The sequence below is a fragment of the Molossus molossus genome, unplaced genomic scaffold (assembly GCF_014108415.1).
Source record: "Molossus molossus isolate mMolMol1 unplaced genomic scaffold, mMolMol1.p scaffold_m16_p_22, whole genome shotgun sequence".
In the NCBI taxonomy this organism is placed as follows: domain Eukaryota; kingdom Metazoa; phylum Chordata; class Mammalia; order Chiroptera; family Molossidae; genus Molossus; species Molossus molossus.
In genome coordinates this window covers 16713137-16730126 of record NW_023425358.1, presented here as the reverse complement: position 1 = coordinate 16730126, position 16990 = coordinate 16713137, and the positions used below count along the sequence as shown (strand labels likewise).

The window sequence follows — 16990 nt, the reverse complement described above, 5'->3', positions numbered from 1 at the left end:
GCTTGCTCATTTTGTTTGTAGATTCAATTGTTGATATGTATTAATTGTCATTTTATGGTTCATATTTTTGTTGTTCTACTTCAAGAAGACCCTTCAATGTTTCATATAATACTGGTTTGGTGGTGATGAACTTCCTTAGCTTTTTCTTGTCTGGGAAACTCTTGATATGTCTATTGATTCTAATTTTTTTTTTATCCTCACCTCAGGACATTTTTACTTTTATGTTGAGATAGAGTGAGAGGGAGGAAGAGAGAGAGAAACATCAATGTGAGAGAGACATATCGAGTCGTTGCCACCCACACGACCCCAACCGGGGCTGGGGACAAACTGCAACCGAGGTACGTGCCCTCAGCAGGAACTGAACTGGGCCTCGCTGGTCCACGGGCCAACGCTCTAACCACTGAGCCAAACCGGCCAGGGCTGTCTATTGATTCTAAATAATAGCTTTGCAGGATAGAGTAACCTTGGTTGTAGGTTGTTGCTTTTCATCACCTTGAATGTCTCTTGCCACTTCTTTCTGGCCTGCAAAGTATCTTTTGACAAATCAGCTGACAATCTTATGGGAACTCCTTTGTAGGTAATGACTTGCTTTTCTCTTGCTGCTTTTAAGATTCTCTCTTTGTCTTTAACCTTTTGCATTTTGATGATGATTTGTCTTGGTGTGGACCTCTTTGGGTTCATCTTGTTTGGGACTTTCTTGCTTCCTGGACTTGTATGTGTGTTTCCTTCACCAAGTTAGGGAAGTTTTCTGTTATTATTTTTTCAAATAGGTTTTCAGTTTTTTGCTCTCTCTCTTCTCCTTCTGGCACCCCTATGATGCGAATGTTGGCTTGCTTGAAGTTGTCCCAGAGACTCCTTACACTATCCTCATTTTTTTGGATTCTTTTTTCTTTTTGCTGTTCTAATTGGGTGTTTTTTGCTTCCTTATACAGTATTCCAAATCGATGGTTTGCTTCTTGGCTTCACCTACTCTACTATTGATTCCCTGTAAATTATTCTTTTTTTTTTTTTAATCCTCACCCAAGGACATTTTTTCATTTCTTGTTCAGCTAGAGTGGGAGGGAGAGAGAGAAGAGAGGGAGAGAGAGAGAGAGAAACATCGACATGAAAGGAACACATCGAGTGGTTGCCACCCACACAACCCAACCAGGGCCAGGGACAAACTGCAACCGAGGTACATGCCCTTAGCGGGAACTGAACCCGGGTCTCTCTGGACCACAGGCGACGCTCCAACCTCTGAGCCAAACCAGCCAGGGCTGTAAATTATTCTTTATTTCAGTTAGTGCATCCTTCATTTCTGACTGGTCCTTTTTTATGTTGTTCTTACTAAGTTCCTTAGAGGTCTCCTTAAGTTCCTTGATGGTCTCACCAAGTTCTTGAGCAACCTTATAACCTGTGTTTTGAACTCTGCATCTGATTGATTGCTTATCTCCATTTTGTTTAATTCTTTTCCTGGAGTTTTGTTGTTTTCATTTGGGACATGTTTCTTTGTCTCTTCATTTTGGCTGCTTCTTGTGATTGTTTCTATGTATTAGGTAGAGTTGCTATTTCTCCTAGACTTCATGTAGATGTCCTGTAGGACCCAGTGGCACAGTCTTTTTGATCACCCCAGCGGGGCCCTTGAGGTGCACCCCTTGTGTGGACTGTACACCCTTCTGTTGTAATTGAATCTTGATTGCTGTTGGCACATCAATGAGAGGGATTTACTGCAAGGACTGCCTGTGCCCACTGACCACTGACCTCTGACTACCTTGGAGCATCATCTGTGTAGGGGCCCACCACACAGAGCAAGACCTAATTCAACAGGGTTCTGGTACCTACTGAGTCTGCTCATTGAGTGTGTCACTTGTAGAGGTGGTTGGGTGGTGGTGTACCAATGTGGTCTGAAGCTGTCCACTGGGTGTGCTGGCTCTGGGACAAGGTAAGCAACTGCCTGTGTTCTATCCGGGGCCACCCAGCATAAGCCACAGAGTGATCTGCAGATGACTGCTTCTTGTGCTGGGCTTGGAGGTACCTAGGAAAAGCCAAGTTGTGAACCAAGGCTGGCTGCTTTTAGTGCCAGGCCTGGGGCCACTTAACGAGAGATATGGGGCTCACTGAAACCAGATGCTGCTTGTTTGAGAGATTTTAGGAAACTCTGAAACAGGATCCAAAAAAGCCCAATACTATGGTAAAGCCTTTGGAAATAGCTTGGGTGGACCCGAAAGTTGGGTGGGGTCGGGCCTCAGGGAATCGCCAGGGCAGGGCCAGGTTGTGAGCCAGGTTGCTGGAGTCCCAGATATGGTGGCCGCCTGCTGCCCCAGGGAAGGGCTCACCAAAGGAAAATTGCTTAATTTTTAAAACCCATGTTGAGCCCTGGCCAGTTTGGCTCAGCGGGAGAGTGTCGGCCAGTGGATCAATGAGTCATGGGTTTGATCCTGGCCAAGGGCAGGTACCTCAGTTGCAGTTCGTCCCCGACCCTGGTTGGTGTCATGCGGGAGGCAGCCAGTCAATGTGTCCCTCTCACATTGATATTTTTGTCTCTCTCCCTTTCTCTCCCTTCTGCAACCTGTCTGAAGATAGATGGAGAAATATCCTTGGGTGAGGACTAAAAAAATAAATAAATAATAATAATAATAAAATAAAACTCATGTTGAGAGAAAAGTATTTTTCCTTGACATTAATACTTCTATAAAAATGAGTATTTCCTTTTCCTTAGATTTTGTACATGTGAAGATGTTAGACTCCAATTAAATATATGTTCAGCTATATGATCTTGTCCTGTAGCTCATGGGTACTCTGTTTCCCCCACACACAACCAGTCTTTTTTTCTCATCGTACTACCTTTTGATTCATTTCTATTGCTGTATCTTCTAGGTCAACAGGTTTTTCTTAAGTGCATAATCTGTTGCTAATTTTAACCACTCAATTTTTTTCATATGTAGAAGTTCAGTTTGAGTCCTACAGCTTCCATTTCTCTGCTTATCATGCTGTAGTTTCTTGAACATATGGAGTATATGTATAATTGCTGTTTTAACATTTATTCTTGTCTGCTGATTCTATCTTTGTAATTTCTGGGGTTTTTTAATTGGCTTTTCTCTTCTTTATGGATTATATTTTTCTGCTTTTTGGGATTTGGGTAAGTTTTGATTGGACATATGGCATTGTGGATTTTACCTTATTTATAGAGTGCTAGATTTTTTGGGTATTACTTTAAATATTGTGGGGCTTTTTTTCCTTCTGGGATACAGTTAATTTACTGGAATAGTTTGATTCTTTCAGTGCTTGCTTTTAAGTGTTTTTAGGCAAGTCCAGAATAGCCTTTAGTCAAGATTAATTTGCCCCCGGTACTGAGTCATTGTTCTTCTGAGGACTCGATTTTTTGCCCATATATAAAGTCTTTCCCCTCTGGGTGATAGGACAGGAACTATTCCCAGCCTTATTTCAGATGTATTTGTCCATCTGCTCCTTTCTAGTGGTTCCTTCCCCATGCACATGCTCTGTTCATTAATCAGCTGAAGACTCAAAGGGAACGTCTTCCCAACCTTCTCTGAAGTTCTCTTCTATCCTATACTCTGCCCCACAAATTTTAACTGACTAGGGCTCTCGTAACCTTGAATTTTGTCCTCAACTCAGGGAAACTGTCAGGTTCCATTTGGGTTTCCCTTTTCTGCATTACAGCCTGGAAACTACAGGCAGTAAGCTGGGGTAGTCATAGGACTCACCTTGCTGCTCTGTGCTGTCTATTGTTGGATGTCAGAAAACTGTTTCATACATATTGTCCTGTTTCTTTAGTTATTTAAGATAGGAAAGTAAATCATTCCTTGTTCTTTTATCATAACTAGAAGCAAAAGCCTGTGAAGGTATTTAGAACTTTAGGAACTCACTTAAAAACTCAAGTTACTTTCAGCTGTCTTGTCTTATGTAACCTACATACAGTTCATTGGTTATTTTTGTCTTGCAATGGAATAGACAGAAATAGTGAGACAAAAGATGATTTAAATCATGTCTTAAATCACTCATGATCCCATCATCTAGTTCGTTTTATAGCTTTCTTCTTCTAGGTAAATGTTTTTAAGCTTCAGTTGTGATTTTATTTTGAATCTTACCTTTAGTTAATAGAATCTTCATACTTAGTTTTATGGCTGTACAATGATTTTTGTTTTGTTTTGTTTTTTATCCTCACCCGAGGACATTTTTTTCTATTTTTTTGTTCAGATAAAGTGGGAGGGAGAGAGAGAGAGAGACATCGACGTGAAAGGGACACATCGAGTGGCTGCCACCCGCACGACCCTACCAAGGCCAAGGACAAACTGCAACTGAGGTATATGCCCTTAGCGGGAACCGACCCCGGGTCTCTCCGGACCACAGGCCAATGCACTAACCGTTGAGCCAAACCAGCAAGGGCTGTACAATGATGTATTATATTGATATTCCATAATGTGTTAATCCATATGTTGGCAATATAGGCTTTGTTATTTTTGGTAATGTGACAGTAAATATCTCCAGATATCATCCCTATTCTTAGGGATGCTCAAAGGGAGAAAGGCAGGTGGGATTTTGTTTTTATGAGAGTTTAAAGTAGCTAATTATGAAATGTTTATATTTCCTTTTACCTATTAAATTAAGCCTATATTGTCTAGATTATTTTATCAAATTTGCAGGGAGGTATCATTTAATGGGAATACCTTTTTTCAGATAAACTTGTATGTTGGAGTAGTCTTAGGTTTACAGAAAAGTTGCAAAGATAGTACAGATGGTTTTCATATGCTCCTTCCACCCAGTTTCCATTTATTTCCCCTGATGTTAATTAACATTTTACATTACTGTAGTGTATTTATCAAAACTAAGAAACCAACATTGGTATGTTATAACTAAACTCCAGACATAATTCAGATTTTGCTTTTCCACTGATTTCTTTTTCTGTTCCAGGATTCAGTGCAGGATATATGCATTTAGTTGTTATGTCTACTTCATCTCTGGTCTGTGACTGTTTCTTACTCTTTGTTTTCATGGCCTTGATAATTTTAAGGAGTACTGATCAAGTATTATGTAGAATGTCCCTCAACTAGGGTTTGTCTAATGTTCATCTCATTAGAGTGGAAATACTGGTTTGGGGAAAAAATAACACAGAAGTGAAATGCCTTTCTTGCCTCATCTGTCAGGGGGCTCATAATGTCGTGTGACACCACTGTGATCACTTGGCTGAGGTGGTATCTGCCACTGTAACTAAATTTTTTAGCCTACTCTAAAGATATGGGAAGAGATTGTGCTCCATCTCCTGGAGGGCAGAGTATCTAATTTTATATCAAGATTTGTCTTCTCTACACCATTTATTTATTTATTAAGTCATTTATGTTAATATGGACTTATGTATATTTCTTTTATTCTTTGGGTTATAATCTAGTACTGCATTATTTATTTTGTTGTTCAAATTGTTCCAGCTTTGGCCATTGGTATCTCTTTCGGGTTGATTCCTGTGTTCCTTTCATGTACCCTCTTTTTATATATGTATGTATGTATGTATGTCTTTATTTTAGAGAGGAAGAGGGAGAAATAGAAGCATCAGTGTGAGAGAGAAACTTAGATCAGCTGCCTCCTGCATACCCGCCACTGGGGATCGAGCCCAAAACCCGAACATGTGCCCTGACTGGGAATAGAACCGGGACTTCTCAGTCCATGGGACTTTGCTCAATCTACTGAGCCACACTGGCTGGGCATGTCTCTCTCTCTCTCTCTCTTTTTTTTTTTTTTAGCATTTCTTGACTTTCTGGCACTACACCATGCTTTATGTTCATCTTGTATTTCCCCTGCCTTCACTCCTAGAACCAGTTATTTCTCTAAGGAGTACTGGTTCTTTTTATTGGAGAAGGACATTTTGAAACCAAGACCTGGGCTGGGCACTGGATTATAGTATAATGCTTTCAAACCTGTGATATTAAATAACAGAAATATGTTAGTAGATTAACTTGAGCTAAAGTGTAGAAAGTACCCAAATAGTTGTCAGAACCTTTGAACACAAAACAGAATGAGCCTTTTCAGTCAAATGACCCCCTTTACTTAGTGAACTTTAAATGTATATTTAAATGTATACTTAATATCAAACAATATAGGGCAGGGAACCCCAACTGGTCTATATTGCAGCTTTATGCCATATTCTTTCTTGACTTTGAAATCTAGCTCAAGACTATATTTGAAATATTTTTAGGCCACCAAGAAGGATGTTTGACCTGGAGTGCATTGGTATTCCAGGTATTTTGGGGCTAGGGTGCTAAGACAGGTAGAAGCTGAGTTGTCAAGACCTGAAGAACTTGTGGCTAGCGGTTTGTACCTCTCCCAGTTCCAAATGGCTTTTGTGGCTTATCTGTAGAATTTGTATAGCAAGTCTTCCTTTGGGAGAAGTGAGATAAGCATAGTATTTTGTTTCTCCACTCAAATTGGGTTATAAATGTAATAAAGAAAATATCAGTAATTTAGAACACTCTGCACTTGAGGAATTTAGTCTAATTGGATGGAGAGCATTTGAACAGGACAGAGCTAGGAAACATGAGGTTTATGACATCAGCACCTGCTCCCTCTGAGTCTGCCCATGCTACTTATCCGGAGCTGTGGCTCCCACCATCATTACGAGTTGGCTAAAAGGGCTCCTGCCTAGTGTGCTGCCCTCCCCATTACTTTTTTTCAGCAATCTGCTACCTGAGGGACCTTCATAAAAATATCAGTGTTGCCATGCTTAACATCTTTGCCTAACATCCTTTGGTGGCTACCCAGGTTTAAAATGTGAATGTGTAAATATGGCCTGTCTCCTGCTTACTCCTTCAGCTTCAACACACCATGTCCCTGTGTGTCCAAGCTCCAGTGTCCCAGGTTCCCACAGGCCTCAGTACCTTTGCATGTGCCCTCTGAAATGCAATCTGCCGTCCTATTCCCCTGGCTGTCTCTTGGGAGCCTTCTCTTTCACTCCAGCCTCAACTGATTCATTGTTTTTAGACCACCCTGTGCCTCTCTTGATCACTTGGATTTGCTAGTCGTTCTCTTCCTCCTTGCTTTCTTACTCTGTACTCTTCACTGCTGTCTCCATTTTTCTCCTTTTACTTACTTATACCCAGGTTATCACAAATTATCTCATTGCAGATTTAGTGAATACTTTCCAGTTTTTAACTTTCTCAGTCTCCTGTTTGGAACTCTTTCCTTTGGCTTCTGAATCACCACTTTCTCCTGGTTCTACGTGGTTTAACACATGGGATTTGGAGTTGTTCAACCAGGGGTCTCATCCCATTATTCCTTATTATTTTTTCATTGTCTTCAGCAGGTTCATCTACTTCTGATTGCTCCTGAGTTTTATCCTCAGAACTCTTTTCTCAATATCATCTCCCCTCAGTAGTACTGTTGCTATGGCTTCTATTAAAGATTCCCATATCTTATTCCCAATATTGGTCTCCTTAATGTTGCTAGCATCACAGGGCCTTCATTTCTTTCAGCTGAATCATCCATAAGCATCCTTGGATCTTTCAATCCTGTCCTTGAAAGTTCAAGACTGTCCTTCTTGTCCTCTGTCCCCCATCTTTTTTTTTTTTTTTTTCCATATCATCACCCGAGGATAATTTTCCATTTTTGTTCAGATAAAATGGGAGGGAGTGAGAGAGGGGAAGAGAGAGAAGAGAGGGGGAGAGAAAAGGAAAGGGAGAGAGGAAGAGAGAGAGAGAAACATCGATGTGAGAGAGACACATCCATGCGAGATAGGCACATCGACTAGTTGCCTCCCGCACGGCCCCGACCAGGGGATGAACCGCAACCAAGGTACGTGCCCTCGACCAGAATCAAACCTGAGACTCCTTGGTCCATGGGCCGATGCTCTAACTGCTGAGCCAAACCGGCCAGGGCCCCTGTCCCCATCTTTATTTGTACCTTCCAAACTCAGGCTTGCCCCTATTGTTTGCAAGGCCTGGATCAAGACTACAACAGAGCCCCACATACCTTAAGAAACATTAAATGGCCCTGGCCAGTTTGGCTCAGCGGTTAGAGTGTCAGCCTGCGGTCCGGAGAGACCCGGGTTCGGTTCCCGCTAAGGGCACGTACTTCGGTTGCGGTTTGTCCCCGGCCCTGGTTGGTCGTGCGGGTGGCAGCCGCTCGATGTGTTCCTTCACGTCGATGTTTCTCTCTCTCTCTTCTTCCTCTCTCTCCCTCTCACTCTATCTGTACAAAAAATGGAAAAATATCCTCGGGTGAGAATAAAAAATAAAAAGAAAAAAAAGAAACATTAAATGTAATATATTCTCCCTTCCAACCATGACCAATAAACTTTAAAGACCTGGAAGATCAGGTTCAAATTGAAATTTTTTTGCCTGTTTAGAATTTGGTGCCAGCAGTTCAAGGAGAGCAGGCCTCCAACATAGCCTTCTTCTCTTTCTAGCCCAGCGGTCCCCATCATGAGCTTGAATTTGTGTTCATGGGCACCTGGCATGATATTCCAGGTACAGTGCATACCCTGCAAACGCTGCCCCTTGGTCACCCCTTGTGCACACACTGGAGAACCATTCTGCTCTCTGCAGAGCCACCGTGCAAGGAAGAATGTACCCTGGACCCTATAAACCTCCTTATGAGGAGGGGTATGGCTTGGTGAGGGCCAGTCATTCCCATAGATGTTCTGTTCATTTTCCTCTCCTCCTGTTGGCTCTTGCCTTTCTTTGTAGCCTTGCTTCTCTTTTGAAAGCCTGCTCATTCTAAAGAGTATGGTTTCTATAGGCCTCATCTTTTAATCCTCTCCATAAAACCCTTATTTGGACTTAATTTACCCAGCTTCTCCATTGTTTCAAATGAGTTTTACTATGACATAGGCAATGTAAGTTGTCTGTTCCTGTTTCCTTCCCTCATTAAATTGCAAGCTTCTTAAGAGCGAGATCATTATTTGTTTTTGCCACCAGTCCTAACTTGAAGTCTCACAAATGTGAAGTGCTTGACAAGTGAGGTTTGAATCCACCACAACTCGAGCATCACTCTCATGTTGTTGTGGTAACACTATCAAAACAGGAAATGAAGTTAGTTTAGCATGACTTGTTCATAATTGACTCATTCTGATTCTCCTTTCTTCCCTACTTGATCACAAAACATCTGTTAAATGATCTCCAGAATGTTGTGGGCTGCTTCTTCCACATTTACTGGTCAGATACATTTCTGGAATCTGTTGGGTCCCACTCACCCAGGCCCAGGAATAAACCACACATCCAAGGAACCCTTGTTCCTTGTTCTCTTAAGAAGTAATTAATATAGAATATACTGCACGTATTTAAAGTATACAGTTTGAAAAGTTTGACGTACATTCCAGTGACAGTCAACACAGTCAAGATAATGAACATGCTCATCACCTCCAAAAGTTATCTAGTTCCCATTTATGCAGTCCCTCCCTCCCACCAGCAACCCTGCTTTTTGTCCCCATAGACTAGTTTGCATTATTTAATTTATTTTTTAATCCTCACCCAAGGATATTTTTCCATTTATCTTCAGATAGAGTGTGTGTGGGTGGGGGTGTAGGGGGGAGAAACACATCGACTGGTGTCTCCCGCACGACCCCAACCAGGGCCGGGGATGAACCGCAACTGAGGTTCGTGCCCTTGACCAGAATTGAACCCAAGACTCTTTTTGCTCCAAGGGCCAACGCTCTAACCCCTGAGCCAAACCGGCCAGGAATATTTTGCATTTTATATGAATGGAAGTTTTTTCTGTGTTTTGTTTTGTTTTGTTTTGTTTTTGGTCTGGCTTCACTCAGGATAATTATTTTAAGATTCATCTCTGTTGTTTATATTAATATTTCATTCCCTTTTGTTGATGAATAGTAGAAATCTGTTTTGAAAATTGATTATACCCACCTTGACTTCATTCTTCACAATTTATGTGTCTCAGTATAGAATTCATCTGGGACTTGAGGCTGCATTTATGTAAGGTTGACTGGGTGATCTCAATAGCTTGAGCTCCTCAAAAGGCAGAGTATTATTGATAACCTTTCTATCCTGTTAGAATAATTCTTGGTACATAGAAGATACTAACCCAATGCTAGGTTAAAGTTTCTCCCTTTATTCAGGTGTGTCTATGGGTCAGTTTTAAATAATACACCCAATACCATTTTGAAAAATTATTCTCTCAGGTGGGAATGAGTTTGAATTAAGATATTCTGTACCTTTTCCCAATAATTCTTTGTTTTGTAAATATTTTTATATTGATCAGGAACTATAAAATAATTGTGCTTTCTCTTTTAAAGGGTATTTCAGTATTCCACTAGTATTTTTTTTTCTATTTAAAATATATTTTAAAGAGATTTACATGGCCCTTAAGTCAAAACAATATAAAGATGAATTCAATGAAAGATTTTCCTCCCCTGTGTGTACCCCTCCAAGCTTGATATGCTGTCCCTTCCTCCACCACCATTCACATTACTTCCTTTTGTATCCTTCTAGACTTTCTTTATATAAACACAAGCAAATGTTAATATATATCTTTCTTTCTTTGTTAGGAAAAAGATAGTATGTTATCTATTGCTTTACTTTGCTTTTGTTTGGTAATTTTTTTTCCCTTTATTGATTTTAGAGAGAGAGTTAGGGAGAGGGAGAGAGAGATAGAAACATTAATAAGAGAGAACATTGATTGGCCGCCTCCTGCATGCCCCCCACTGGGGATTTGGCCCTCAACCTGGGCATGTGCCCCGACCGGGAATCGAACCGGTGACCTCTTGGTGCATGGGTCGATGCTCAACCACTGAGCCACACCGGCTGGACTATGAAGATATTTTTTTAATAATACTTTATAAGTTTTGTTATAAGATTACCCAGACATCTTGGTTAAATTTCTTCCAGGGGGGTTGGGGTAAGAGAAATAGTCATGTCAAATGGATAAAAAAGCTGTGGTACATATACACAATGGAGTACTATGCAGCGGTAAGAAAGAAAGATCTCTTATCCTTTGAGACGACATGGAGGGACCTGGAAAGTATTATCCTAAGTGAAAGAAGCCAAGGAGAGAAAGACAAATACCACATGATCTCACTTATATACGGAATATAATGAACATAACAGTATAAGGAATACAGTAGACCCAGAAACATGGAAGTAGGGCACAGACTGACATCCCTCAGAAGAGGGGGTGGGGGGGTGGGAAGAGATAAACCACAGAACTTATATGCATGTATGCATGACCAATGGACATGGACAACTAAGCCGGGGCCGGGGCGGAGGTGGGGTGGGGTGGGGGGTGCCAATGGGGTTAAAAGGTAAAATATCTGTAACAAAAAAAAAAATAAATAATTCATAAAAAAAAAAAATAAAGAAATAGTCATGTCATTTTGCAAATAAGACAGAGGTGATGAAAAGCATTCAGGGTGTGTTCTCTTGGGTTCATTTTTGTTAAGGATGAAGATGTGATTGGTGGTCATGTAATGTTTCTGCTGAGCCAGAGGAATCTGATACAACAGTAGGAAATTGTTTTGGAGGCAGAAAGAATTACTCTCACCAGAATGCAGTTGCTGTTAAAAACAGTGAGAAAATAGTTTTGTGTGTGTGTGTGTGTGTGTGTGTGTGTGTGTGTGTGTGTCATAAACCCATATTGCTGGGTTTATAAAAATGGACATCCACAGTTACCAGGGCCAGGCCCTCTGCTACATTGTTCCAGTTGCATCTTTCCTAGCTTGAGGCCTTTTTGTGAATAATATTCATGCTGCCTTCGCATGTATTAAACAGGTATTTAACTGGAGTATTAAGCACTTAATACTTTACCGGTTTGCATTCTTTCTACCAAGATATTCTGAGAACTGTTTTTAATGCTATCTCTTACTCCTCCTTTTTCTTTCTTTCTTTCTTTTTTTAGCTCTGCTTATGATAATGTCAACAAAGTTCGAGTAGCTATCAAGAAAATCAGTCCTTTTGAGCACCAGACCTACTGCCAGAGAACCCTGAGGGAGATAAAAATCTTACTGCGCTTCAGACATGAGAACATCATTGGAATCAATGATATTATTCGAGCACCAACCATCGAGCAAATGAAAGATGTGTATCCTTTGCAGACAGCAGACTCTACTGCTTGGTCACCTTGTTGAATAAATGTAATTTGAAGTGTCCTGGACTTATCAGAGTAAGGGAAAAGACATTGTAATGTGTTTGCCATTTACTATAATACTTGCATTATATAAAATTTTTCTCTGATTCATTTTATTAGTTCTGCCTATTTTTAGTGTCTTTTTGACAAATCCACTGTTTTCTCTTGTCAATTTCAGTAAAGATTTTCTTTATGTGTAATTAATGGAAAATCTTGCTAGTACCATTTTCAGTCATGCTTTCTTCATTCAAGGTATGGTTTATTATGATGGTGAAATAGAAAAGAAAGAGTTGTAACCCGGCCAGTGTGGCTCACTGGTTGAGCATCGACCTATGCACCAAGAGGTCACTGGTTCAATTCCTGGTCAGGGCACATGCCCAGGTTGTGGGCCTGATCCCCAGTAGGGGGCATGTAGGAGTCAATGTACTCTCTCTCATCAGTTTTTCTATTTCTCTCTCTTCCTCCCTCTCTAAAATCAATAAAGAAAAATTTAAAAAAGAAAAAAATTGTAGACTAAGAAAGAGAGTGTACTCTGGATATTACCTGGTCAAATCCAGACTGTCCTAATCTTAAACAAAGTCATTTTATCTTTACGTCTCAGTTTTCTCATCTTTAAAATTAAGGTACAGTACTCTAGCCCTGGCTGGTTTGGCTCAGCAGTAGAGCGTTGGCCTGCAGACCAATGAGTTGTGGGTTTAATTCTGGTCAAGGGCACATACCTCGGTTGCAGTTTGTCCCTGGTGAGGCAACCAGTTGGTGTGTCCCTCTTTTGTCAGTGTTTCTCTCTCTTCCTTTCTGTCCCTTTCTCTCCTTCCTACTCTATCTGAAGATAAATGGAAAAATATCCTCAGTTGAGGATTAAAAATTTTTAAAAATAAAATTAAGGTACTCTAGCCCTCATGATCTTTAAGGTAATTCACCTCTGAAATTAGATTAACTATGATCAACATTTAGAAATCTGGACTAAGGAGGTCCAGAGGATGCTGTCTGGTTAAAGACTACATTTGAAAGATAGACATTAAATATACTGAAGAGAATCTGCCAGAAGAAAGTTACAGTTTCGGCTAGTGCAGCATTCCTACCAGTTTGCTTAATTTGCATTCTGCCCCTCCAGGGAGAGATAGCTCACTATCTAGGCAGCCCTTTTCATTTTTAAATAACCCTGTTACTAAGTTGTAGTGATATTTTAAGTGAAATACCTCCTGCCCCTACCACCTGTTCTGCTTTACCTTTTGCCATAAAAATCAAATTTCTTGCCCTGGCCAGTTTGGCTTAAAGGTTAGAGAGTTGGCCCACCGACCAAAGAGTTGCCAGGTTTGATTCCAGTCGAGGGCACGTACCTTGGTTGTAGTTCATCCCTGCCCTGGTTGGGGTTGTGCAGGAGGCAACCAGTCAATATTTCCCTCTTGTGTCAATGCCCCCCCCCACACACACACACTCTCTATCTGAAGATAAGTAGAAAAATATCCTCAGGTGAGGATTAAAGAAAAAAAAAATCAAATCTCTTTCAGATGACAAGTTTTCAAGTAAGTTTCATTTGAACCCCATACTGTGTCTCATCTAGCATGAATCTGTAGGAGACATACAAAAACTAACATAGAAATGCATAAAAGAGATGCGAAAAATGCTAATGAAATAATAATATAGTGAAATTAAGAGCTAAAGGCTTTTATAACTTAATTTCTGTAAAGATGTTAGCCATAGCTAAAATTCTAGATGCTTAGATACATGGCAAGAAAGAAAGGAACAAAACAAGCACAGGCTCCTTCTTGGTATAACTTCTTCACAGTCTTACTTATTTAGAGTGTTAATATAATTGAGGTCAAGCATAGACTGAGGGTTGAATTTAGTGTGTTTTAGGCCTGAATTTCCAAAAGTTTGGGTTTTTTTTTATCCTCACCCAAGGACATTTTTCCATTTTTGTTCAGATAGAGTGGGAAGGCGAGAGAGAGAGAGAAGAGAGAGAGGGACATCGACGTGAAAGGGACACATCTATTGGCTACCTCCCGCACGACCCCAGCCAGGGGCAGGGACAAATCAGAACCGAGGTACGTGCCCTTGATCGAATTGAACTTGCAACTCATTGGTCCGCGGGCTGACGCTCTAACCGCTGAGCCAAACCGGCAAGGGCTCCAAAAGTTTTGTGGTTGATTTTTGAGAAGATGGGAACAAGAATGGAGGGAAAAGAACAGTGACATTACAAGTTGTTACTGGACCAAAGAAAGAAGGGAGTAAAAGATGCTTGCTGGTCACCACTCTTGCCCAGCTCTTTCCAGCAGCCTTGGAGGGGCTTTTTGATGATAAACAATTCAGAGGCCAAAAAAGTTAGGATTTCAGAATTGGCCAGTATTTCCATAACAGCCTGTTTCAAGTCTTAGTCTAGGTTAGTAATGGGTCATATCAAGGAGATATAATGCCTGTTGCCTCTCACGTGCCCAGGTGGTGGGCCCAATCATTGAAGAGTCAACTACTTCAGATTTCTTTCATAAAAGAATACTAAGTTTTCATCAGTTTCTCATTTCCCTCTTGTTGTCCTCATGATGAAATAGTGAACCATTTGGGGAAAGGATTCATTTGTTTTCAGTACTTTGCTTAGTGTGACCAGCTATTTGGTGTGTTACCTTAACCTTTCCAAACAGATATATAGTACAGGACCTCATGGAAACAGATCTCTACAAGCTCTTGAAGACACAACACCTCAGCAACGACCATATCTGCTATTTTCTTTACCAGATCCTCAGAGGGTTAAAATATATCCATTCAGCTAACGTACTGCACCGTGACCTCAAACCTTCCAACCTGCTGCTCAATACCACCTGCGATCTCAAGGTCAGGCAGGTTATTTACTTTTAGGGTGAAATATATTGGAAAAAACTTTTACTGGGGCGTGTTTATAGTTATTGTTGCTTGTATTTAAAATTATTACCAGAGTCCGGCCGGTGTGGCTCAGTAGTTGATCGTTGACCCATGCACCAAGAATTCTCTGGTTCGATTCCCGGTCAGGACACATACCCAGGTTGTGGGCCCAGTCACCAGTGAGGGGCTTGCAGGAGGCGGCCAATTGATGTTCTCTCTCATTGATGTTTCTGTCTCTCTCCCTCTCACTTCCTCTCTCTCTAAAATCAATAAAGGAAAAAATAAAATAAATAAAATTATACCAGAAATAACATGAAAACATTTTTATGGCAAAAAAAATTCAAGTGCTAGTTCTCTTCTTTTCCATCCCATTGCTCCTTCCTCTCCAGAGGTAAGCATTACAACAGATTGGTGTATTTTCTTCCAGAGTTTTTTCTTTGATGTTACATAATGTATACTTTTATACTTATATATAAAAATAGGATCATGTGCATTATGTGTAAGTTAAAACAATCATCTGTTTCATTGGTAACCTTTTACTTTAATAAATTTTATAAAAGGAACACTCAGAAAATCTCAATGAATTTGATGCCAAATAAGGCATTCCTAGTAAATAGAAACTCAAGATCCTTTACAGTCCTGAGAATTTATCCTTGAAAATGCGCAGCATATCTTTCTATTTCTATTTTAATAGGTAGCAGAGCCAAATAAGTAGGGAAATCTATTTATGTCTTAGATAAGTAGAAAGGATGTAGATTAAGTCTGATAAAAATTCATATGAATTCAAGAAGGCCTAGATATTCTCAGGCACCCCACTGGACTGTGTGCTGGCAGCAGCAGGGGAGGGCAGAGACCTCTTCCCTGGCAGCCAGTGTCAGAGTTGATTGTACCAAGGCCGGCCTGGTGCTTTTGGACCGCAGCTGTGTGGCAGGTGTGGTGCTAGGCACGGATAACATGTGCGAGCTGGCAGCAAAACTGCTATTCAGCAAGGTGGAGTTGAGTGTGCCACAGGCCCTTCTTCCCCGACCTGCCAGTGGCCCACCAGATGGCACTGCTGCACCTGAGTAGAGTGACCTCTTTGTGCTGAATGAATTGCAGGCCATGCTGCCCTTGCACACAGTGCCACTACTGGCTGTCACTGGTCTGCACACCGCACCCATGACTGCTGTGGCCTTCGTGGACTGGATGTGCACCTACCAGGAACAGGTAGATAAGCTGGGTTGCCTGTAGGCCGACTTGGCCAAGTACCTCTATCTCAAGGCCATCATGCTGTTACACCTGATGTCCGTGGCCTCTTGGATCCGGCGCACATGGAGAGCCTGCAGGAGAAGGTACAGGTGGCTCTCACCAAGAACATGTGGTCCCAGTACCTGTTCCAGTCCCAGTGCTTCCAGTGCCTGCTGCTCTGGCTTCCCACCTTGTGCACTGTCCCCACCTCCCTCATCTCCCGCTGTTCTTCATGTGTCTTGTGTGCAAGATGCTGATCCAAAACATGCTGCTGTTCAGAAGGAAGTACCTTCAGCTGGCCCTACAGCTTGGGCCAGTGACTGGATAGGACACTGGGGCAATATGACCTGGTCTGCAGAACTCAAGGGACACAGCTGCTCAAGCCTCAAGGGGAATCCCCAGACCAAGGACCCTCCAGCCTCTCTCCTCAGACTCTTGTTTATTTTCACTGCGCAGTGTTTTCCTGTTCTGTTTTTTAAATGATCATGAAACCAAAAGGTGACCAATCATCCAGGCTTCTGCCTTGTCCTCCCCAGAATCCATGGTCAAGATTTGTTGAAAAACTTAGAGACTGAGGTTCTAATCCTGAGACAGTCTTGACCCTTAGCACCCCAGGAACTTCTGAGAAGGTAGGGATAGCTTCCCTGGTATGATGGACAAACTCCTGGTATCTGGACTGGAGGGGCAACCCCAGCCAGGAAAGAGTTGATTGTGCCAGGCGGCTCCTCTGTGCTTGTGATCCACATTGGATACTACACGATGAATGAATCAAAGCCAGTAATAAAGGTGTTTCCTACCTAAAAAAGAAAAATATGAAAAATGAGAAAGATAAATGTAAAAATGTCCT

At 41.4% G+C, this 16990-nt stretch overlaps 1 protein-coding gene across 1 annotated transcript in view; it reads left to right on the top strand.

Annotated features, from left to right (window-relative positions):
• The window catches only part of MAPK1 (mitogen-activated protein kinase 1), a 106214-nt gene that overhangs the window by 41012 nt on the left and 48212 nt on the right, over positions 1 to 16990 (top strand). The window contains exons 2-3 of the mRNA XM_036277097.1: positions 11833 to 12015; positions 14700 to 14889. Of these exons, the coding sequence (XP_036132990.1) occupies positions 11833 to 12015; positions 14700 to 14889 (373 nt within the window). The remainder of the gene's footprint in view (positions 1 to 11832; positions 12016 to 14699; positions 14890 to 16990) is intronic.